At 57.2% G+C, this 23,242-nt stretch overlaps 1 protein-coding gene across 3 annotated transcripts; it reads right to left on the bottom strand.

The window, feature by feature from the left end:
* Positions 1 to 8,979: 8,979 nt before the first annotated feature.
* Positions 8,980 to 17,593, bottom strand: AK1 (adenylate kinase 1). Of its 3 annotated transcripts, XM_046023895.1 has the most exons (8): positions 17,491 to 17,593; positions 14,852 to 14,943; positions 14,656 to 14,696; positions 13,072 to 13,107; positions 12,717 to 12,880; positions 11,803 to 11,919; positions 9,469 to 9,660; positions 8,980 to 9,218 (listed from the first exon to the last, which is right to left on the bottom strand). In XM_046023895.1, exons 3-8 carry the CDS (start codon positions 14,660 to 14,662, stop codon positions 9,150 to 9,152), a joined length of 585 nt encoding a protein of 194 aa, XP_045879851.1. In that variant the 5' UTR covers positions 14,663 to 14,696; positions 14,852 to 14,943; positions 17,491 to 17,593; the 3' UTR covers positions 8,980 to 9,149. The 3 variants fall into 3 exon arrangements, with proteins under 3 accessions (XP_045879851.1, XP_045879852.1, XP_045879850.1); XM_046023896.1 differs by lacking the exon at positions 14,852 to 14,943 and having other exon boundaries at positions 17,491 to 17,557; XM_046023894.1 differs by lacking the exons at positions 14,656 to 14,696; positions 14,852 to 14,943; positions 17,491 to 17,593 and adding an exon at positions 13,410 to 13,478.
* Between the last annotated feature and the right edge of the window lie 5,649 nt (positions 17,594 to 23,242).

Below are 23,242 nucleotides of genomic sequence, written 5' to 3'. Positions count from 1 at the left end.
GAACAGGTGTCATGGGGCACGAAAGTGGCTGACGTAAGCCTGACACCGGCTCGTCATTCCTTGCTTTGCAGGCAGGGAAACTGAGGCCCGGGATAGGGAAAGAACACTCTCGAATGGCAGCTGGGGCTGAGCTCTCAGGGCCCAAGGAGAACAGGGGAACATCAGGCCTGCTTCCTCCATGGGAGGAACATCCTCCAGGAAGAAAAGACAGCCCCAAGTGAAAGAGGGACTCTCTAACGGTCTTTCCAAAGTCAGGTGGCCCTGGGTTCAAAGCCCTGCTCTCCTTGTTCTGAGCTACAAGTCCTCAAGCAAGGTTCCACAACAGTTGGTCACCCCGTTTGTAAAGAGGGCACAACGGTGCCTTCCTGGCCAGGCTGCTGTGAGATCTGGGGAGGTCTGGGCACCATGGCGCTGAACTTGGCCCTGGCACGGGAAGCACTCCCACCATCAGTGCTCCCTCAGCCTGGGAGACAGAGCCCGAACTGTCCCTTGTTTGTTCTGCAAACAGTAAGTGCCAACTGTGTGCCCACCGTGGTGTTGGTGCCAAAGTAGCACCTAGGGTCAGGCCAAGGGAGCTCAGAGGAAGCAGCCTGAGCTGCCTGGCGTCAGAAGGACTGGGCGAGGCGGGGGAGAGGCATAGAAGAAGGGGGTAAAGAAGGTCCGTTGGGCAGGGGTTGCCCCAGAGAAGGGGCAGAGGCAGGAAGTAGTCGGACCACTGTGGGACATGCAGGGGGTATGCTGGGGACAAGAAGCCTGGAGGGGTAGACTCTTGCCTGGCTCTGGAGGGACACCTAGAATGAAGGCCAGGGGCTATCATGGAGGGTTCTGGAGCAGAAGGGGCTGGCTTTGAGAAGACAAATCATGTTATGTGCTGGCAGGACCCACAGATGGGATGGAGCCAGGAGGCCCTTCCCTTTATCCTTGTCCTGGGTCACAGTTGGAGTAATAGAGGCCCAGGGAGAGAGGAGAGGGCAGGAGCCCTGGGTGCCTCTGGAAGGAACAGAGCAGAAGTAGGTTTGTCTGTGCAGGAGCTGAGAAGGGGAGGGAAGGGCGGGCGTGGCTTCTTGGGTGGGGATTGGGGGAAGGTTCGCTGCCCAGTCCTGGAGCTGCCTGGCCAGGCATGGGTGTGGGGTCAAGGGAGACCCCCTCCAGCAAGCAGGAAGGCTGTGATGGGGAGGAGGGGTCCATCGTGGGAGGAGTAGCGCCTCGGCCTGTTCCCATGGGCGCAGAGATGGGGAGGTGGGCACCCCCAGTCCGAGGGTGGGGGTGACGGAGGGGGCTGTGAGGCTTCCTCCAAGGCCCTCAGAACAGGGTCTGTACCCCAGGAACAGTTAATCCAGCCCCTGGCGCTGAACTCCCCAGTGCACCAGACTCCGCCCTAGGCGGTCCCCTTATCAGCTCTGGATCCTCACAGCCACCCCTGGAGGCCAGTGATGTTAAGCCATTTACGGAGGAGGAACCCAAGGAGTTTATGTGACCCCCCCCCCAGTGGGAAAGCAGAGACCTCAGGGCCACGTGGCTCCAAGCTCTCCTCCTTCTCTGCTAACTATGAAGAGGACCCATGTCACCGTGGCTGTGGGTGTCACAGGGTGAGGGGAATCCAGGGCCAGAGCAGGGACCCCCATGGGAGGCTCGCCCCCAAACTTCGTCCCTCCCACTTCCCCCCAGGCTGCACAATCCATCCCCAGGCCCTTTTTAAACCAGACCCACTGGATTCTCTAGAAAGCAGGAGAAGCTACAGGCAGACCCAAGGAAGAACTTTCAGGAAACTTCCAGGGATAGAAAGACCTACAGGCAGTTAAAGGAGGGCCTGGAGCCCTGACTCCGGAGACCTTGTGGAGGAGGGAAGAGACTGGGACCCCCCAGCTGTGGAGAAGAGGTCACCTGGGCCCCCCCACCGACACCCTACCCTGTGTGGGGTCCTGCTGTGTGAGTCTCTCCACTGACTAGACACCCCTCGAGGGGGGACTCAGACACGTCTGCACCGCTGCGGCCCCAGCACAGAGCCCAGGACGCTTGGGGCCTTAAGAACTGTTTATTGAAAGCACGAAGTACCCAGGAAGATAAGGGGGGCGGGCCATGGAGGTCACAGGGAAACTGAGGTACAAAGAAGCAGGTCGTACTTCTCTTCCCCAGTAGAAGAGACCAGCCCTCCACTGGGTCGCCTGTCCCTGGGAAGCTTGATGGTCATATGGTCTCACAGCGGGGGACAGACCTTGGGTTAGCCATCTTCCATCTCCATCTCGATGGTCACATCTGCTGCGTCGCACCCCCTCAGCCCTGTGCAGATCACAGGGAGTGGGGAGAAAAGGGGTTTCATTTCTCTGGGTCTTTCCCTGCAGAATCAGTGCAAATCAGTAGCCTCCCTCCACTGAAGGCTACAGTCCTGACCAGGCCCTCTCCGGGCCAAGGGTGGTCATGGCCCGCACTGCTCTCCCTTGTGGTTTCCCCAACACCCCCCCACCCCCGGTCCACACCTGGGTAAACAGACCCTTCATTAAATTCTCAAATTATCCCAATGGAGCGTGCCATCTGTTTCCTGCTGGGCTCTGACTGATACAAATGTTTTCAGGTGCCGCCTCGCCACACGCCAAGGAGACACATGGCCAATGGCCAGGTCCCTGTGCCACGACCCCACAGTGGGCAGGTGCACAAATTCTGCTCCTTCCTCCTCCTGGCTGGCTGGGAAGGCCAGGGCTGCAGGAAGGGACAGAGCACGTCTACCCTGGCCACTAGCCATAGGAGGAATTTTAGGCAGTCCCCGGGGAGCCCCCCAGGCGGCTGTCTGTCTCCAGCACCGGCCTGGAGCCAAGGGCTGCTGAGGACATCAGGGCCAAACCCACAAGGACAAGGGAGAAAGTGGGTACATGGGGATGAGAGCATGGGAGTGGGAGTCAGGGTATCCAGGCTCTGTCTCAGGCGGCCTTAGGCAAGACCTTTCTATGTTCTGGGTCTCATCTTTCTTCATCGGCACCATGGGAGGACAGCCTGGCGGCCTGGGGAAGCTTGAAGCCCAGGAAAAGAATCAGAATCACTTCACCATTGACAAGCTTGTCCAGCCCCGTGCCAAGTGCCAACTTACAGCCACCTACTGGGCTGAGACTGTCATGGGTCCATTTTACAGTGCAAGAAACTGAGACTCAAGTGTGTACGACAACAGGTCTGGGAAAAAGCAGAGGGTAATTCAGGTCTGGCCCGTATTTCCTCCCTTCGCTTCCAGAACATTCCGTGTTGTTGTTCTTCCCACCTCCCTGGTCACCTTATCTGCCTCCTTACTCATTCCTCCTCATCCTCCCAGGCTTGACCCCTGGGCCTCTTCCCTTCTCTGTTTACCCTCATACCCAGGTCAGGTTTTCGCAAACCTTTGGGACCATGACCTTGTGTCCCAGCATGAACCTGGGACTCAGGCTCAAACAATCGCAGTGTTTTGTGAACACATATACCCTTACGATGCGCATCCATCTTGTCTCATTTCCTTTCAAAAATACGGATCACAAGCCACTCTATCGATTTCATCACCCACAGCGGGTCTCAGCCATAAAATATGATGCCTTAGCTCCTTTCTACTCCAAATGTGGTCTTAGCATCCCCGGAGAGCTTCTCTCCAGCTCTGCCCCAGACCTGCTGACTCAGAACCTGCATTTTCTCAAGACCCCCAGGGCATCCGTGTGCACATTAATTTTGACAAGTGCTGTTCTGGGTGCCCTCATCCAGACAAATGGCTTTAAGTGCCATCTATGGATACTGATGGCTCCCAGCTTGCTTTCTTTTTTTTTTTTTAAAGATTTTATTTATTTGACAGACAGACAGACACAGCGAGAGAGGGAACACAAGCAGAGGGAGTGGGAGAGGGAGAAGCAGGCTCTCCACTGAGCAGGGAGCCTGATGTGGGGCTTGATCCCAGGCCCCTAGGATCATGACCTGAACCAAAGGCAGACGCCTAATGACTGAGCCACCCAGGTGCCCCGGCTCCCAGCTTTCTACTCTCCCCCTGATTCCAGGTTCCTGGGTGTAACATAAGCAGCTCAGACTTCATGGGACCAGCACCACGTTCTGTCCCTTCTGTGCCAACTGCTCCTGCCTCAGTGTCTCCCTCTCAGACCGTGACAGACCCCTCCTCTCATCGCTCAAGCCTTGAGGAGGACCTTGACTCCCACACCCCTCCTCCAATCTACACGAGAATCTTGGCGGCGGCTTTCCCAGTTTTCCAGTGTTTGTGGGGTTCCCACCACCCCCCAGCTACCACGCTGGTCACCAGCAGCACCCCCTAGAATATTGTCACCTCCTTAAGGAGTTCCCTTGCTGCCACCCTTCCCCCAGCCCATTTGGCACACAGTAAAGGGGGGTGGCTGTTGAAGTTAAGCCAAGTTCCATCCCTCCCGCTCAGCACCCATCTTGGGTCACCATCTTGTTCGGTATAAAAGCCAAAGCCCCTCAAATGGCCAGCGAGGCTTCCCCTGTCCCCTCTCCAACCTCGTCTTCTGCTCTGCTCCCCCTTGCTCCCGACACTACAGCCACGCTGGCCTCCTTGCTGTTCCTGGAATGTGCCAAGTCCAAACTCACCTCAGGGCCTTTGCACTTGCTATTCCCACTTCCTGAAACACTCTCCCCCTAGATAACCACAGGGCTTTAAGTCACCATGCAAAGTCGCAGGGTCAGTGAGGACTTGGCTGACCATTGCATTTAAAATAGCCCCCTCCCCACACCACCAATTGGTCTCCATCTGACACATTCTATATAGCTCTTTTGGTCTGTCTCCCTCTCTAGACCAGAAGTTCCATGAGCACAAAGGTCTTGCTTTGCTGCCCCAACCCCATCACTTCAAACAGCACCTGGCCTGTGAGAGGTGTTTGAGAATTCGGTCAGTACAAATGTTCGCAGCTCAAGCTTACACAGGTCGTGATTCTGAGGCCTCAGGGTGTGGGTGCTGGAGGCATGCTAAGCCAAGGACAGGGCCTCTGATGAGAGGGAATGATTCCCCAAGGGGATATGGTGGTCATCAGGTCAGTGGTTGCCGCCAGGCTCTGCTCTGTTCTAGAAGAGAGAAGTCCCTCAGAGTCTCCTTCTCGTTCCCCAAGGACAGGTCTAGGTAACCGCTGCCTCCCAAATGTTGACCTTTTTTGCTGAAACCCACTCCCCAAGGTGCAAAGAACCCATGAGGACCACCCAAGAGAGAAGAATTCCACAGGGTCAGGATTCTAGAACCTCTACGTTGTAAGGCTCAAAGTTCATAGAAAGCTGAGGCCTGCAAAGGGGAATGACTCACCCAGAACTCCATGAACCATGGAGGGCAACACTGGCAGGGAGAACCTGCACTAGAACCCTAGGAAGAGGGCAGAAGCTGGAGAGGGAGGTGAGGGTCTAGCTCGGTGCCCCTGCCTTGCTGTGTGGCCTGAGGCAAGTTACACAACCTCTCTGGGTCAGCTTCGCCAGTGAGGAAGCCCCGTACTCACAGGCTGCACATGCGCAGTAAGGCCCTGGCCCGCACCCCTCCAAAGCCCCCCCACTGCGGAGCCGCCAGGCCTTCCTGTTTACTCGAGGCCCCTCTCCAGGCTGGGAGGCGGCAGCCTTGGCCTCCTCTGCTCCCTGCTTCCTTCCTCTCCCACTTCAGCGCCTCCGGCCAGGCCCTCAGGGCCCTCGAGGCCAAGCCTTAGGGGCGCAGTCCGTTGGGGGGAGGCATCTGAGGCCACCACCCCCGCAGAGCACTCTCTCTCTCTGAGACCCTGAGGTCTCCGGCTGGTCAGAATGTTCCGGCAACTTTGGGATAAGCCTTTGCCTGGAGCATCGCTAGAGACACCGAGAGTGTGACAATTGCGACGGGCTCCTGCCTGGTCCCAATGCCACGCCCACCTTCCAGCCCGGGCCAGCGGATGAGCAGGCGTTGGCTGACCCCAGAGACTCCCCCTCCTCCCCACGCCCAGGAGCCAGGCATCCGCTGAGCGGGCTCTCCCTGAGCTACCCAAAGTGTGGGCCGGGGACCAGCAGCCCAACCTCGGCGTCCAGGGCAGCCCTGCTGAAGCAGGATCAGCTTTTTACGCGGGCCTTGCGTGCCCTGGTAGGCCCGACACGCGGCAGCTCTGGCCCCCTGCCTGGGTTTAAAGGTCTTCCCGAGCCTCACCTCTTATTCTTGCCCCACAGACTGAGCCTGAATCCATGAAACCTTTACAAATAACTTCCAGTTCACAAGAAAGTTAGAGGAGGGAGGAACAAGTCGGACGACACCAGGAGGAAGCGAAGGGTGAACCTGGAGGTTTTCTGCAGGACTGCTGTCACAACAAAGATTCTAAGGTTGAAAGAGATCTGACAGATATCACAGCCAAGGGGCGGGGCCCTCTGATCCTGGGTTGTACCCTGATTTGAACAAAGACACATTTTGGGGACAATTGGGCAAAATTGCCTGTGGGCTGATTATTATAAATCATGAAATTAGCGTTTAACTTAGGGTTATGGCAACTCTGAGTTGTGGTTTTGAAGGAAGGTGTCCTTATTTTGTAGAATCCTACTTGGGGGGTGAAGTTTCTTCCTTCATATCTGTAATTTACTGTAAGTACTTGGTCAAGACCAAAATAATGAAGGACATACAGGGAAAGGACAGAAGTTACTAAATGTTGGCTGATGGGGGTTCATTCTATTTCCTCTAATTTCCAGTTTGAGATTTTTCATTAAAGGTTATCATTAAAGGTTAGGTTCTCATTAAAGAAACTTTCTTTCTTTTTTAAATTTCTTTTTAATTTGAGAGAGAGAGTATGGTGGGGGGAGTGGGGGAAATGTGGATGGGCAGAAGGAGAGGGAGAGAGAGAGAATCCTCAAGCAGGCTCCCCACTGAGTGCTGAGCCTGACGCAGGGCCCTGAGATTGTGACCTGAGCCAAGATCAAGACTCAGATGCTTAACCCACTGAGCCACCCAGGTGACCTGCTCCCCCCGCCAATTGCCCCAAGAAAAAAGGTCTTTCTGAACCTCCCATTGCCGTTAGGGAAGAGACTAGATACTTGGGTCAGCACTCAAGGCCCTGCAAATCTGGCCACTCTAGGCTTGTCTTTTGTTCCTGCACCTCTTCTCGCCTGTGTGCCATCCAACAGGCCTCTGCGGCTCTGCAGAGCCGTTCCCTCGACCCTTCCATGACCTCTGTCACGGTGAAGTGAACTCCTAGGCCCCCCTCCAGAGCTCTACTTCAAGGAACCAGCTGCACGAAGGAGACCCTCGAAGGAAGGTCTGTGGTGGCAAGGATGGGGTGGAGGTTAAGGGACCTTTTACATTTTTGTGTTTTGGGGCGCCTGGGTGGCTCCGTGGGTTAAAGCCTCTGCCTTCGGCTCAGGTCATGATCCCAGGGTCCTGGGATGGAGCCCCGCATCGGGCTCTGTGCTCAGCGGGGAGCCTGCTTCCTCGTCTCTCTCTGTCTGCCTCTCTGCCTACTTGTGATCTCTGTCTGTCAGATAAATAAATACATTTCTGTGTTTTGGTTGTTTTTGTTTCTTCAAGTTTCCAACTTGTTTTTTTAAGTGGACAAGGTGATTCTGTGGCGAATAGGAGTTTGGGTCAACTTTAGGTTCTCGTTAAACTGGGACACACCTGAAATGATGATGCTATAATTGAAAAAAAAAATAAGGATTATGAAGATACTTTTGTCAGGTGATTTCTCCCGCTTTTTATGGTCTTTGGCGTGTCTTCCCCGCTCGTCCTCACGCTAGTCTGGACAACCCTGAGCTGGAAGGTGTGTGTGTGTGTGTTAACCAGCTTGGACGGAGGTGACGCAGAGACCCAGAGGTAGAAGGTCACAGAGCCATCGAGGCTCCCCAGCACACCCCAGCTGGCCTGGGGAACAGAGACCAGAGGCAGAGCCCTTCCCCATGCACCCACCCAGCCCGGAAGGCTTATCCCCCTGTGATGCCTGCCTTCTCCTATCTCCCCTGTGCTCTCACTTATTTGTTCTGTGTTTTTCTTTCAACAGACTCACTTTTATAACTTAAATATGTTTATTTTAAAGGAAAGTTTAAATAACTAATGTAGATGGAGAACCAGCCACACTTGCTGTAAATAAAGAGGGACACAGCTCGGGCACAATCAGCCCCTCATGGGGTCTTGTTCCAGCCAGGTGTGGCTGCCAAAGGTCCTCCCGGCTCTGAAGGGAGTCAGCTGGGGCTGGGACAGGTGTTAAGGACACCTAAGCACCAAGTCGAGCCTTTTGCGGTGATGAGGTCACAGTGGCAGAACAGGAAAGGGAAGACGGTTCTCCCCGGGGGATCCTGGGCACCCTCCCCAAAGCACCCCAGCCCTGCTCATGTCCAAGGCTGCTCTGGTCTCGGCTCCCACGGCCACAGTGACTGCCGGCCTCCCACCCCTGTTCAGCGTGTTCTCGTCCTCACATCTGAGGAGTGGGGGTTGCAGGGGGCATAGACCCTGACTCAGATTTGGAAATGGGCTCAGACAGGGCAGCTGGTGACCTGTCCAGGGACGTGTGGTGGGAGGTCTTCCATGTCTCACCTCCTCAGGGAGGGAGTGCTGACCAATCTCCATGCCCTTGCCAGACCCTCAGAGTTTCTTGCACCTGGAAACCAATTCCTTGCCCACCCAGAGAGCTCACGTGTGCCCTCCCGCGGCCCAGGAAGTGCCCCCCCCCACAGCCCATGACCTTGCTGCACACAGGTCCCAGTGGCCTGAAGCACAGAAAACACGCTCAGAGCGATGAGGGTTCAGGGCCAAGGCTGCCCAGCGAGGACTGGGAGGAACCCAGGTCGGGGCTCAGCTGTGCCTGACCGTTAGTCCCCAAGAGCAAGCATCCTGCCTCAGTCACCCTGCAGCCCCAGGCCCGGCATGGCCTGGGTGAGGAAGGGCCCCGGGTCTTCCCATGGTGCTAGGGAAAGGCAGCTGGCCAAGGTGGGCTGACAGGCCCGAGGAGGACTGGGAGGGTGAGGGGCTAGGAGAGGCCATACCACGTGGATCAACTCCAGTGAAAGCAAAGAAAAAGGAATAAAATCGAATGTCCTTGGAAATTCCTTTAGTGGTTGGCTGTCCACGAAAACAGGATAAAGTGGCTTCCTCTGTCTGCAGTCCAGCCGGGCAGGGTGGAGGCGCTGAGCTCCGGCTGGGGACAGCCTCAGTCAGGACAGGGGTGGGGCGGGGCTCGGCCAGGGAAGGGGCTCCAGGGCTGCTACTTGAGGGCGTCCAGGTGGGTGCAGACTTGGGAGAAGACACTGTCCACGGAGCCCTCGGCATTGACCTGTGGGGAGATGGCCGGAAGGGCGGAGATGATGGGGAGGACCGGGTGCGCCCCTACCGAGGCACGGGCTCACTTCTCCAGAGACCTGGCCTTGCTCTCTAAGCCCAGCCACAGGGGACCACAGCCAATCACCGAGCCAGTGGGGAAACCAAGGCCTGCAGAGGAGGGCTGACCTAAGCTCACTGGAATTTTGGCCACCCCAGGCAAAAACCCGTTTCCTAGGGCTACCCACGGCCTACAGGGGGCGCACCTTGCGTACGATACCACGTTTCTCATAAAAGGCGATGACCGGCTCTGTGGCCTTGTAGTACGTCTCTAGCCGCTTCTTGATGGTCTCCTCGTTGTCATCCACTCGCCCGCTGGTCTCTCCGCGCTTCAGGAGCCGCTGGGTCATGGTCTCGGGGCCTGCGTCCACATACAGCAGCAGCGTGGGCTGTCCGATCTGCGGGCGGAGGGTACTCATAGGGGCCCCCTTCCTGCCCCACTGGGGCCACCTCCTTCCCATCCTCCCGAGTCAGGGGCCCCACCTGAGACCCACTCAGACCTCCAAGCCCTTCCCCAAGGCAGCCCGAGGGACCTTCCAGAAACCGCTCCCCTGCTCCCGACCTCTCCCTTGGCTCCCCCGTGCCCTCAGGAGAGGGCCTCCCGCCCTCCTCCTCTCATGTTTCCCACTCCTTCGCTCTCCTTACTTCAGCCACACTGACTGTAGTCTGGGCCCTCGCCAGCCTCCTCCCATGCCAGGTCTTTGCTCATGCCAGGAACCCTTACCCTCAATACCAAGTGCTGGCCTTCGGATTTGAACAAAAGTCTCATTCCTCTGGGGCAGTCTTCCCAGATGCCACCCCCCACCACCATCCCCAGTAACCTCCGACACCCTCTTCAGTCCCCTCTCCGTCTTCGCCCAGAATATGTCAGGAGGCCTCTGGTTATTTACTCGCTGTCCCTCTCCCCAGCCAGGTCAGGAGCCCCTGAGGGCAGCGAGACACCTGTCTGACACAGCGGGGCTGGGCCAGAACCGGACAAGTTGGAGGGATGGCGGGCTGCTGAGCTCGGGGGCGGGGGGGTGGTTCTGAACGGTGTCCCTGTCATTGGAATGAACTTTTCATCCACCGCAAAGGGCGAGAAGGAACAAGGCTGACCTGTCCTCCTTCCACGAAGCCTTGATGCCCCCTGGTGTCCAGATCTGAGAAGACCAGATGCTTGGACCCCTGGAGGCCATGGCGGGTCTGGGTCCTGTGCTGGACTCATTGCCCTCAGCAGAGCCCACAACAGCCCCAGGAGGGAAGGAGACTTTTAATAATCTCATTTTCCAGATGTGGCCCTGAGGGTTGGAGGCGAAGTCACACAGCTGGTACATGTGGGTCATGACAGTACGTGCTTTGAGGCTGCCGAGCACCTGACCACAGTGTCCACGGCCCAGGCCATTTCCATTTCAAAGACAGAGAAACTGAGGCCCAGAGCAGGGGAGAAGCTTTCTTGAGGTCCTGCAGGCACGCTAAGGTCAGAACATGGAATGTCCTACCTCTGGATGAGGCTCAAAGCTATGGGAGCCCAACAACAGCCCCAGCCTCACAGGCTTGGAAAGTAGGGGTTGAGGGGTCCGGTTCCACCCCAGCCCATTGGGATGCCTGGTCCTCCCCATGAGGCCGGGAAGGAGTCCCTCTGCCAAGAAACCCTCCTGGAGACAGCCCTACCCCTTGCTGCCCGCCCCCACCGCAGCCCCGTTTCCCTAGTATGACCTGTGACCCCAGAGGTATGGGGCTGTGTGTGTGTGTGCACACGTGTACATCCTTGTGTATAAGCGCGGGGTGTCCACAGGCGTGCATTGCATGAGTGTGTATATGTGCATTGCCAGATGTGTATGCACATGTGTGTGCCCTGTGTGTGCGGACATATACACGTGCTTGTATGCCTGCGTGCGTGTGTTTGGGAGAGCTGCCCCCTGCCAGGTCTTCCTGCTGGGTGTCTGTTTCGGGCAGCCAGGAGCCAACATCTTGAGGTCTACTTTTTCCAGCCAGACTCCTGGTGGCCCGTGGCAGGAGACTGGACTCCCTGGCCTTGAGGCCTCCAGCCAGGCCTGAAGCCCCTCTGCCACATCAGTCCTGGTTGCCCTGCCCCCTAGATTCTGTTCTCCCCACACCAACCTGACCCTTCCAGCCCTGTCCGTGCTGCTCCCTCTGACTACAGGTTTTAAGGTGCCAAGCCCCACTTTGGAAGGCTACATTCTCTCTAATCGCATTCTGCTCCTTAAGGCAGCTGCCAACGGTGCCCCCCACCCATGTCGCAAACAGGGACACTGATGAGGTTCAAGGAGGCGGAATGATTGGCCCAAGGTCTGTTGAGCTAGAACCTGAGCCCAGGTTTGTGAGCTCTCCAGCCTGTGCTTCCTCTCCTTCTAGACTTTTCTTCTAGACTTCTAGGAAGACTTCTGCAACTCTTCCCCAGTGTCCCTCCTTACCCCTTTCCCCACCCCAACCCACAATCAGTCTCTCTCTCTCTGCCCAAAACTCTGGCCATCACAGCGGCCTCTGTCTGGCCACCCCACACCCCAGCCCCCAAATGCACCCAGCAGGTTGTACCTTACCCTCCGCTCAAACTCCTCTCCCTGCTGTACCTCCCGAGGGTAGCCATCGATCAGGAAGCCTTTGGAGGTATCTACCTTGGCCACCATGGCATCTCGAAGCATGTCCAACACTGTCTCCTGGGGGCACAGGCAAAGATGGAGGGGTCGTGAGCTCCTTTCTGCACTCCTTCTTCCAGGCCTCTGCCCTAATAAAGGTGTTCCAGACAAGCCTCCCTCTCCAGGAAGCCTCCTTTGAATGTGAAGACTTGACCGAGTTGATGAAGCCCGTCATCCATCCATGCACTCATTCAGTAATACTGACTCAGACCCTCCTCCCAGGCAGCTCCAGTCCAGGGCCCTGAGGACACCACCGGGAACAGAACAGACCTTCCTCAAGCAGCTCACCGTGCGGTCAGGTTAATTTAGCAATTTCCAAGCATGACAGGTTGAATGGGCCAAGAAGGAGGCCTTCTGGAGCTATAAAATGGGGGTGGGGGGGTCTAAGCTCAAATCTGTGGAGCCAGGGAGGTCTGAGCTGAGGAGGAAAGAACATTCCAGGCAGGAAGCATCTGATGAGATTGACAGGACCGAAAGGCCAGAGCAGCTGGAAGGTAACTGCGGGGGTGGGTGGGGGGGTTGAGTGGGTGGTGTGAGGCTGAGGGGGTCAGCAGGGGCAGGGGTCCTAGAAGCTCCTGCCACGGGGAGATGGGGGTTGAGTGGGTGGTGTGAGGCTGAAGGGGTCAGCAGGGCCAGGGGTCCTAGAAGCTCCAGGAGCTTCTAGAAAGAATTCCCTGCCAAGGGCAACGGGGACCAGAGCCAGGGGTTTTTGGAGCCAGGGAGGTTCAAGGCAGCCCTGCCAGGGCATCAAGGGCTTTGCTGGTGGGGGAGCCCCCTTGGGGCCACCACTACCCCCCCACCCCACCAGGCCCACTCACCAGCGGCACCAGCTGCCCCTTCTCCATGATCTCCGACAGCATTTTGCCCCTGGCCGAGCCCGAGCTGACCTCGGCCCGCAGGAGGTCCCCGGTGGAGAGGTGCGTGTAGCCGTATTTCTGGACAATCTTCTCACACTGGGTGCCCTTCCCCGAGCCGGGCCCTCCTGCAAGGGCCCACCCATTCAGAAGCCCCGTGAGACAGGCCGCCACCCGCCGAGTACCTGACCGCACCACCCCGCGGAGGAGGGCAGAGCCCGGGGGGGGGGGTGGCAGGGGCAGCCCCAGCCCCAGGCTCCCAGCAGCGCCTGTGGAAAGCCTCCCTGCTGACTGCCCCGCCCGCCTGCCTCGGACTCACCCACCACAAAGATGATCTTGGTTTTCTTCAGCTTCTCTGGGGGACAGAAAAGAGGGGCAGAGTTCAGGGACTCACTTGACAAAGAGCTGAAGCCCCCTCTGCGGCCCCCAGCCTGTGCCAGGGTCTCACAGCGGGAGACCCAGCTCAGGCGCCTGCCAGAGCCGCCAGTGACAAGCTGAGTCCAGCTCAGCGGTCAGGGCGGAGAGGCTGTTCCAGGCAAAGGCCTGGGGACGCCAGACGCGGCCCAGGCTGAGGACCACTCTAAGGGGCTCGGATGCCAACCCTCACAGCCCCTCCCTGGCATGGGGGGTGGTGGCCGCTGGGCAGCAGCGGGTCACCTCTGGCCTTTGAATCTTCTGTGGCGTGGCGGGTTCCCGAGCAGCAGGCCCCCATGGTCCCGTTCTCCCTTGTCCCCTACCCTTCCTCTCCCAGCCCCCTGGGCCTGCCCATTGCCCGCCTTCCCTGGGCAGTACGAGTACGGAGTTGGCAACCACAACACATGTTGCCCTGGAGACAGTTGCCAGGGAAAAGGGCTGCGGTGGGCACGGAGAGTCCTCGCCCAGAGAGGGAGGTGAACTCATGCTCCAGCCTTGGCCTCGCCAGCCCTCAGAACTCAGCCTCACCGCACAAGGGAAACTGAGGCTAGGGAGGCAGGGGCCTGCTCTGAGGATGCCAGACCTAGAATTGGAACCCGGGCCCTCTTCCCAGGCTGCCCGGCTTGGCCCTCTTCTCAGGGAAGTAGGCCCTCCTGGTGTCACCTTAGAAAAGGAGTCCCCGCTTCTCTCCAGCTCTCTGTTCCTCCCCACTGAGCAAGGCTTGGCAGCTCCCAGGGGCCCTGTGGCCCTGAGGCTGGAGGCCTACAGGAGCTGTCAGAGGAACAGCTTCTCCTGTGGGCTCCCATCCACGGCCTGCCCAGGGCCCGGTACGACGCGGAGGTGCGGGAGCCCACAGCCCAGGGGCTGCTGGTTTTGGGGGCCCAAGGGGTAGAAGGGTGACTGCCGGCTCAGACAGCAGCAGCAGGCTCCTTTAAGAGTGGCCCAGACCGAGGCACAAGGCCAAGGACTGGGTGGTGATACTTCCAGGAGGCGGGCCAGCCAGGCTCTCTGCTGGCCACATGCCTCCCTCCAGGTCCGGGCCCACAGCAGGCCAGGAGGGCCCAAGCTAACCTCAAGACCCACCCCCCTCTGGACCATGGAGAAACTGAGTCCCGCAGAGGGGTTGGACATTGCCTCGTCCTCGTTAGGCTTGGCATTTACACACTTGGGGCCTCTCCCCAGGGCTAGCCTCCCCTTGCCAGCACCCACCCTTTCTAGAAAGAGGCAGGGATTCAGCTCTATAAATACCAGCGTAGGAGGTGAGCTCTGGGGCCCTTAGGAGCCTCAAGGAGGCCTCCTCGCTTCTAAAATTAATCGTGCAGCTGGCAGATCCCGTGAGACGCCCGAGGAGGGTGCTGGAGGCTCCCAGACAGGCCCCTCTGGCAGCCCCTCCTCCAGCCCTTCCCAGAAGGTCTCCTGAAAGCGCAACCCCTTAAGAGATGGACACACTGAGGCCCAGGCAGCGAACAGCAAAGAAGAGCCTTGGTACCTTCCATCCTGCTGAGGTCCCGGGAGCCGAGTCAGCACGCGCTGCAAGACAAGGGCGCAAGTGGGGCAGGTGAGGGGGCCTTCCCTGCCCCCTGCCCCCGCTTCTGCCCAGCCACACGGTATGTGCCAGGCCCTGAGGCTCCCAAGGGTACAGGGCAGGGAGGGCCCCGAAGGCTGGGTGACCTTGGAAAAGTCACCTTTCCTCCGTGTACTTCCACTGTTACAAAAGGGCAGCGACGCCCTCCTGTCCGCCTCTTCCCGCCGGAGGAGCCAGGTGGCGAGGACAATCCTGAGGGACAGAAACAGTGGCGTCAGCAACGGCTGAGCTGCTCCCCTTGCAAGTCCCGGAAAACAGGCGTCTGCCCAGCACCTTGGAGACGTTCCCCAGGGCTGGGAGGAAAGTTCCGTGGAGGCTGGAGGCGGGAAGAGGGACTGGAGCTGCATCCTCAGCCAGCAGGGGGTTGGGACAAGGATGCTCAAAGGGACACAGAGGCCTGAGGGGGAGGAAGCCTCAGGAGCTACTCAAGGGACTTAGCCCTGTACAGTTTTCATGTGTGGGGGGGCGTTCCCAGTCTCTCACCCCTTGACATGACCCCTGTCCCCTCATCCCCTTGAGGACCTCGCTCTACCACCTGCCTTCCCTTCAGATGTGAGTGAACCCCACCCCTTCCCGGGAGCCCTGCTCTCCTTCAACTTCTCCCTCCACCTAGAGTCGTCACCGCCACGCCCCTGCCCTCCGCAAAGCCATCAGGGACCATCACAGCCACTCTTGCCTTGACCCTTGATGCCCAGCCCTCGGGTGGCATTCACGCTGCCCAGGCCCCTCACTCCACCCTCACGAGGCTGGCTTCAGGTTCCCAGGACCCCTGTCTCTGCCCAGCCACCCCCAGCCTCCCTCCCCAGCCCCATAAGTCTACAGTCCCCAGAGGGGCCTGAAGTCCCCATAGAACTTCCCATGCCCCCAGTTCCACACCCTGTTGCCCAGCCAGAGTGAACACCCTTCTCCCCTCCCCCCACTTCCCCCCTGCACACACGTCCTGACTCTCTCTCCAGCCCGTGGGCTCACCACCACTTCCTTGTTGCAAGCAGGGCGGGCACCTGGCCACTGCCCCAGCCTCCCATGGGTCTCCCTACCTCCATACCCCACCAGGCAATCCACAGGATTCTCTCTGATAAGCATCAGACCACATCGCTCACCTGCTTAAAACCCTTCCACACGTGGTCCCCCTTAGCTCCTAAGATAAAGCCTGAGTCCCTAACCTGGATGACAGAGTCCAACAGCCTGGCCTTTCCCTCCTCTGCAGCCTTAACAGCCATCACTTGAACTGCGTGGAGCCTCCTCACCCACCACGACCCTGTCCCGCCCGCAGGCCCTGGCTTCTTTTGTTGCACCTGATGCCTGGATGCCTTTCCCCAGGTGTTGCTGGCTAGACTCAGTTCAGGCGTCACCTCCTTCAGGAAGTCTTCCTGGACTCTGCCCTCCCTTCCCACACTGGCAAGTGCCTCCTTCGAACGCCCCCAGCGTCGCACACACCACACGGTACTGGACCCCTCTGTTGTACCCCCAGCCTGTGTGTCCCGCTGCACTTGGCCTGCCTGGCCTCGGGCTGAGCACAGGGCTGGGGGCCTCACGCCGTGCTCACAGCCATCTTGGAAGGGATCTGAGGCTTGGAGAGGAGGAGACTGGCTCCAGAGCCCGGCTGGGGTCAACCTCGGGCTGCATCTTCTGTTGCTTTTAGGCCTGGCACCCAGTGGGTCTCTAAGCAGCTTTGCTGACTGTCCTGCTGCTCGTGGGGCATGAGTTATAGCCTCTTTCCTGCTGAGTGTGCTCAAGGAAGGGTAGGAGCCGCCAGCGCCCCAGGCAGCTGGTAAGGGAGGAGGAGGGTCCCCGGCCAGGGAGAGCCTGAGGTGACACCCTGCGGAGTGACCTCCCACCCACCTTGCCCTGCCTCCCAGTAACCTAAGCCCCTCTGTCCTGCTGGCACCTGCCACTTCCTTGGTCCAAAATAACTTGGGTCCTGAGGAGGCCTCACGGAGGCCAGGGGTCCAGGACGGAGTTGGGTTACCAGCTCAGCACCCAGGCCTTATAAGGCCCCCACGTCCAGGCTGCAGCAACTCCTCTTGTGACCAGGGGGTCTGCCCAGAGGCCCGGGGAACTGAGGCCCAGAGCAACAGCCAGTTAAGGGCTCATCACTCAGCTGTGTGACCTTGGGCGGCTGGTGGCCCCTCTCTGGGCCTGCACCCCCCAGGCCCTGTCCTGCTGCGGCTGGAGAGTCCTAAGTGGATATCTGAGCCGTGCTCAGAAAAAAGTCCCAAGTGTTGGCCTCCGGGCTCCCTTAGAGCCCCCGTCCTTTCAGGAGGCTGGGCCGGGGGGGCAAACAACCGGGGGCTTCCTGTCCCCCCAGCACTCAAAATGACATGGCAGGATAGCTCCTCCAATCTCATCGGTGGCCCCCACCAGGTCCTCCAGGCAGGGCGTCAGGCCACAGCCCCCTTCCCTGGGCCCCAGCTGGGACGTGCCAAGGGCAGGGACCTGGAGCCCCAGCGCCAGGAGTGCCAGCCCGGACAAAGGGGCGACTGTCTAGGACGCTAGGAGGGGCTGCAACACACACCCCCGGACTCGGGCACACGCCGGGGGGCACAAATAGCCGGACAGAGCCTGGGAAGAGCAGACAGGCGGATACACGCGATCACAACCACCCATACAAACACACAGCCGCACAAACCCCAAGGATGCCCGGACACACACACAGCCGCGGCCCCAGGCGCGCGCCGCTCCCCCATCCCCCGCAGAGGCGCCCCCCGCGCCCGGACATGCACGCCGGCACGCACTGACCTGGGGGAGGGGTGCGGCGGGCGCCGGGGCCAGTGGTGCCCTGCCCGTCCTCGCCGGCGGCCCGCAAAGGCGACTATTTATAAGGCTGTCAGCAGCGCGCAGCATGCCGGGAGCCAGCGCTCCGCGAGGGCAGGGAGGGAGGGAAGGAGGGAGGGAGAGCGGACCGGGAGGGAGGGGGGCCTGGACCTGGTGAGCCCCGACAGGAAACCAGAGCAAGGCCGCTGTCCCCCCCACCCCGCCGTGCATCCCCAGGTGGCTTTTCCTCCGGCCTTGCCTGATCTCCCGTGTGCCCGCATCACAGCAGGGGGACAGGACTGCGTTTCCCTGTGACAGCTAGGGAAACTGAGACCCAGAGCGAAGAGGCCCTTTGCACAAAATCCCACGGCAAAGTGCTGGCAGAGAGAGGCCAGACCACGATGCGGGGATTCTGGGGACTTTGCCAGACCAGTCCCCCCCCCTCCCCAACCCCTCCTCAGGTCATAAGGGGCCCATGTGAGGAGACCCACCTGGAACTTCTCCTCTCCTGTTAGAAGGAGCCCCAGAACGCCTCTGGGACTGAAACTGTCTCAGGACCCTGAAGACCATCAGGTACCCCTTCCCTGGCTAGTGGTTGTGCAGAGGATTAAAAAAAAATCAGCTCTGCCTCCATTAAACTGCCAGGCAGCCCCCAGGAGGTGAGCCCAAGGATGTGGGATATTCTTTTTTTTTTTTTTTTTTTAAGATTTTATTTATTCATTTGACAGACAGAGATCCCAAGTAGGCAGAGAGGCAGGCAGAGAGAGGAGGAAGCAGGCTCCCCACTGAGCAGAAAGCCTGATGCGGGGCTCGATCTCAGGACCCTGGGATCATGGCCTGAGCTGAGCCTTGACCCACTGAGCCACCCAGGTGGCCCGATGTGGGATGTTCTGAACGCTGAATAGGATGTGGGTACCCAGAATGGGGGGCGGGGGTGACAATCCTGAAAAACAGAACAGCTCCCTTGAATGAGCACTCACTGTATCAGGCACAGGGCAGAGACCTGGGCTCACACCCGGTCTGCAAATCCTTAAACCCGGAGGAAAGTGAGGGTCACACCTGTAAAATGGACATCCCCAGCCTGAACCTGTGTAGAACCTCTGACCGTGAAATCTTGTTGGGGAACAAAAACTTCATCTAATTTTTGACACAGGGACTTCTGAACTATTGAACTGGACAGGGGCATATGATGGAACACAGAGCCGCGGTACGCCCCCTCTTTTTTTTTTTTTTTTTCCTACAGATTTTATTTATTTGACAGAGAGAGAGCAAGCAAAAGCAGGGGGAGCAGGAGAGGGAGAAACAGTCCCCTGCCAAGCAGGGAGCCCACCACGGGGCTCAATCCCAGGACCTTGGCATCATGACCTGAGCCAAAGGCAGACGCTTCTCTGACTGAGACCCCCAGGTGCCCCTGAACTCCCATTCTTGATAAAAATTGGGTATTTTCCTGGTAATTGTCATAACATACTAGAAACCTGATACATCGTCAACTGTCGTTCTCTCTTCCAATCATGATGTTTGGGAAATGATTCGTGCGGTCTTCCTAATACTTCCGCAATTTGCTAATGAGGATCCCTGGCTTTTACTCCTCAACAGGACACAATTTGGGTGGCTCCCCGAATTTGTGCTCCCAGAATTACAGTTCTCAGACCCCCATTTTGCGTGGGCACAAAATTTGTGCAGGATGGTTCTCCAGTACCAGTGAGGCATGACTGTAGGAGGGATGGTGGTATGGCCAGGCTGGGGTGAGGTAGGACTCTGTAGTTCGTGTCCGTAAGAGAAAGGAAACCAGAGGTCTGTGCGGCCAGCTGCCCAAGCAAGAGAACTAGGCAAAGAGCCCAGTGAAAATAATTCTAAACATGCAGGGGCATGTGTGTATAAAATCTATTCCTACGGGTTTGGGGTGTTTTTGTTTTTTGTTTTTTGTTTTTTTTTTGAACATCTCTGAAATCGTGTGGTTTTTTTTTAAAGGAAATTTTTTTTTAAGATTTTATTTATTTATTTGACAGACAGAGATCACAAGTAGGCAGAGAGGCAGGCAGAGAGAGAGAGGAGAAAGCAGGCTCCCTGCTGAGTAGAGAGCCCGATGCGGGGTTCGATCCCAGGACCCTGAGATCATGACCTGAGCTGAAGGCAGAGGCTTTAACCCACTGAGCCACCCAGGCGCCCCTGAAATCGTGTTGTCTTATAATCAAACCGATTGTCTCTTTAAGACAATGAAATGAAGCAGAACAGAGCGGGCGGGGGTTCGTACATGACCCCTTCAAGGAGCTGAGAATTTCACTTCTTACTCAGAGGCTGGCTGGCTGGCTTTCTTTCTAAAAATGAAACAAGCACCTATGACTTTATACATAAAACAATTTTAACACAGATGTACCTTGAGGACATGAGGCTAAGTGAAATAAGCCGGTCACAAAAAGATAAATATTGTATGATACTAAGGATATAGAGTGTCTAGAATGCTCAAATTCATAGAAACAGAAAGAATGACAACCAGGGGCTGGGTGGGGAAGGGGAAACTCAGAGTTGCTGTTTAATAGATTTAAACTTTCAGACACATGAGATGAGAAGGTTCTGGAGATGTTTTACAACAAGGTAAGTGTATTTAACATTCCCAAACTGTACACTTAAAAATGAGTAAGTAGTAAATTTTATGTGGTTTTTCCCACAATAAGAAATTTTAAAATCTTTAAAAAATAGAAAATAAAAACAATTTTAAATATCTGTTTTATTCTGCATTCTTGTCTCAGCCATGTTGAAGTCTCTGTGAAAAACACAATTTTGCTTTTTTATAATTCTATTTGAGCAAGTTGGAAGTTCAATGAGCTTTCCAGCCATCCAAATTTCTGTAACTGAGAACCTGTTTTGATTATTTTATTTGTGTATGACCTGTGGATTTTTCCACCAATGCTGGGATATTAAACTGTCAGGATTCCCCCCCCCCCCCCAGCTATAACCTAAAAGAAGAAAAAAGGAGGCAGGGAAGAAGAGAGGGAGGAAGAAGGGAAGGAGAGAAGGGAGAGGGGGTAAGGAAAAACACTGCATGGAGGAAAAGTCTGGAAGATTATATCTAGACTATTATATCTAGACTATTAACAGGGACTAGGGCCAGGTGATACCTTCTCTCTTGTAACATTTGAATGGTTTATGTTACTTTATAACGTGAAAAAAAAAATACCTGGGACACCTGGGTGGCTTAGTTGGTTAGGTATCTGCCTTTGGCTCAGGGTCCTGGGATGGAGCCTTGCTCTGGGCTCCCAGCACAGCGGGGAGTTTGCATCTCCCTCTCCCTCTGCCCTCCCCCTGCTTGTGCTCAAATAAATCTTTTTTTTTTTTTTTTAAGATTTTATTTATTTATTTGACAGACAGAGATCCCAAGTAGGTAGAGAGGCAGGCAGAGCGAGAGGGGGGAAGCAGGCTCCCCGCTGAGCAGAAAGCCTGATGCGGGGCTCGATTCCAGGACCCTGGGACCAGGACCGGAGCCGAAGGCAGAGGCTTTAACCCACTGAGCCACCCAGGCGCCCCTCAAATAAATCTTAAAAAACAACAACAAAAAACTAAAAACATATGAATTGAAACCTTTTTTATTATTTTTATTTTCATTTTTAAAGGTTTTATTTATTCATTTGAGAGACAGAAGTGAGTTGCAGAGGGACAGGCAGACTCCCCACTGAGCAGAGAGCCCGATGCAGGGCTGGATCCCAGGACCCTGAGATCATGACCTGAGCTGAGGTCAGAGGCTTAACCGACTGAGCCGCCCAGGTGCCTGAAACCAGTTTTTTAAATATTTAAAAGATATCTTGGTGAAAGAAAGAATCCCAAGGCTTGAAGAAGACAAGCCAGCTGGGGAGAGACTGACTCGGAGGCAGCGTCACTCTGAGGCTCGCAGCTGGAACCACGCACAGCCCAGCTGCCCCCTGTGGGTGCTGTGTTGAGCCTTGCAGGAAGCAGCTGGAGGCTACTTCAGGAAGCACGTGTCAGGTCTGCAGCTGGTGGGAGATGCCCCCAACCCAAGGAAGGGGTGAGGGGTAGGAGCCTCAGAGAGGTAGCTCGGAAAGGGATACACAGGGATATGGGGGGCTCTGAGCCCGAAAGGAAGAGGTAGGTTTGGTCCTGGCCACACTGGGGAGCTAGTGAAGATTTCAGAGGAAAGAGGAACATAGTGAGGGGGCTTTAGGAAGTTAGTTTTGGCAGTGAGTGGACCAGTCTCTGCTGGGTCCCATCTGAGGCAGTGAGTTCGTGGCATGGAGGGTCCCACGCCTCCTGCCCTCGGCATCTTCCCAATTCTTACTTTCTGATGCTAAATTAAACTGTCCCGGGGTCTAACCCCAGCAACCAACCCCCCCTCTTTTTTCTTTTTAAAGATTTTATTCATTTATTTAACATAGAAAGAGAGAGCACAAGTAGGGGGAGCAGCAGGCAGAGAGACAGGGAGAAGCAGACTCCCCGCTGAGCAGAGAGCCCTACGCAGGTCTCTATCCCAGGACCCTGGGACCATGACCTGAGCCGAAGGCAGACCGTAACCCGTAACCGAGTGAGCCACCCAGGCGCTCCACCCAGCCACCCACGCGCTCCAATGCCTGCCTTTGGCACCTCCCTTCATGCCCACCAATGAGCAGACAAAAGGGCCACAGTGTTCTGGGAGAGAAACTACCGTGAAACCTCTGCCTGCACCCAGATTCCCAGAAGCCTTTGCGTGGGACTGGAAGTGGGCCGTATTGCCGGCTCTCCATTCCTATGCAAGGTCTTAGCGCTCCCCCCATCCCATGTAAGGACTTTGCAAGAGTCCCTGTCCCTCCAACAGGCCAACCACCACCACCATCACTGTACCTGGTGAGCCGCGGCCTCCTGTCCACCCTGCCCCTGGGCAAGGGCTCTGACTCAACCTACCTCGTGCTGATACTCAGGGCCTTCTCCCGTCTGGCCCCAAGCAGTCTCGTCTTCAACTGCTCCCTCCTCCTGTGGGCTCACTGCTGACTTGAGTGGGGTCCCCCCTCCAGGCTTTTGTTCAGGCCCTTCTCCCCACCTGACATTCCCGCCCTCGCCAGCTGCACCCAGTGCAGAGCATGGCACGGGGCTGCCTATCGCGTGAACCTATACTTGAGCACGAGATAAACGCAATGTGCCCCTCTCGCCTCCCAGCTCTGTGGCCCACCCTCCCAGTTGGCCCTGTGCCTGGGGAGAGCTCTTCCCCCACGGTCCCCGCAGCCCGCCCTCATCCCACACAGTGCCCTTTGTCAGGCCTCAGCTCCCAAGGGCATCTTATCTGCCTAAACAGGTTGTAATCTGCCAGGGTCACAGACCCCCTTCCTCTTGCCAACCTCGAGTAAACAAACCCTTTTGCCTAGAGGGTGGCAGCAGCCCTCTCAAGTCCAGGACTCACGAGGCTCCTCCCAGGGCCGCAGCCCTGCGGCCTCCTTCCCGCTGGGCCTGCAGGAAATTTCCACTCCCTGCCCTCAGCACCCCCAGGCCCTAGAGCCAAACTCCGATCACCCCCCGCGCGCCCTCCCCCCCCAACTGCGGTCTCCCCCTCATTGTGCTGCTCTTGCTTCCCCCCTCCAGTCCCATGAAGCTTTCTGGGACAGGGTTATCCTTTCCTCCCCTCCCACCTCTCCCTGCCAGAAGCACTTCCCCCAAACTTGTACAGGCCTCCTCCTCACCCTTCGGGCCTCAGAAGAATGTCACGTCTACAAAGTGCCCTGTGTCATTGGCCCGCTGTCCTTAGCACCCTCCAGGG

Source organism: Meles meles, chromosome 11, assembly GCF_922984935.1.
Source record: "Meles meles chromosome 11, mMelMel3.1 paternal haplotype, whole genome shotgun sequence".
Classification (NCBI taxonomy): Eukaryota; Metazoa; Chordata; class Mammalia; order Carnivora; family Mustelidae; genus Meles; species Meles meles.
This window is presented reverse-complemented; position numbering and strand designations above follow the sequence as displayed.

Coding starts and splice junctions, on each gene's coding strand:
- AK1 (XM_046023894.1), bottom strand. CDS start 13,464: ATGGGGGCCTGCTGCTCGGGAACCCGCCACGCCACAGAAGATTCAAAG. Junction 11,920..12,716: donor AGGGGCAGCTGGTGCCGCTG/GTGAGTGGGCCT, acceptor CTGTGCCCCCAG/GAGACAGTGTTGGACATGCT. Junction 9,219..9,468: donor AACGTGGTATCGTACGCAAG/GTGCGCCCCCTG, acceptor ATCTCCCCACAG/GTCAATGCCGAGGGCTCCGT.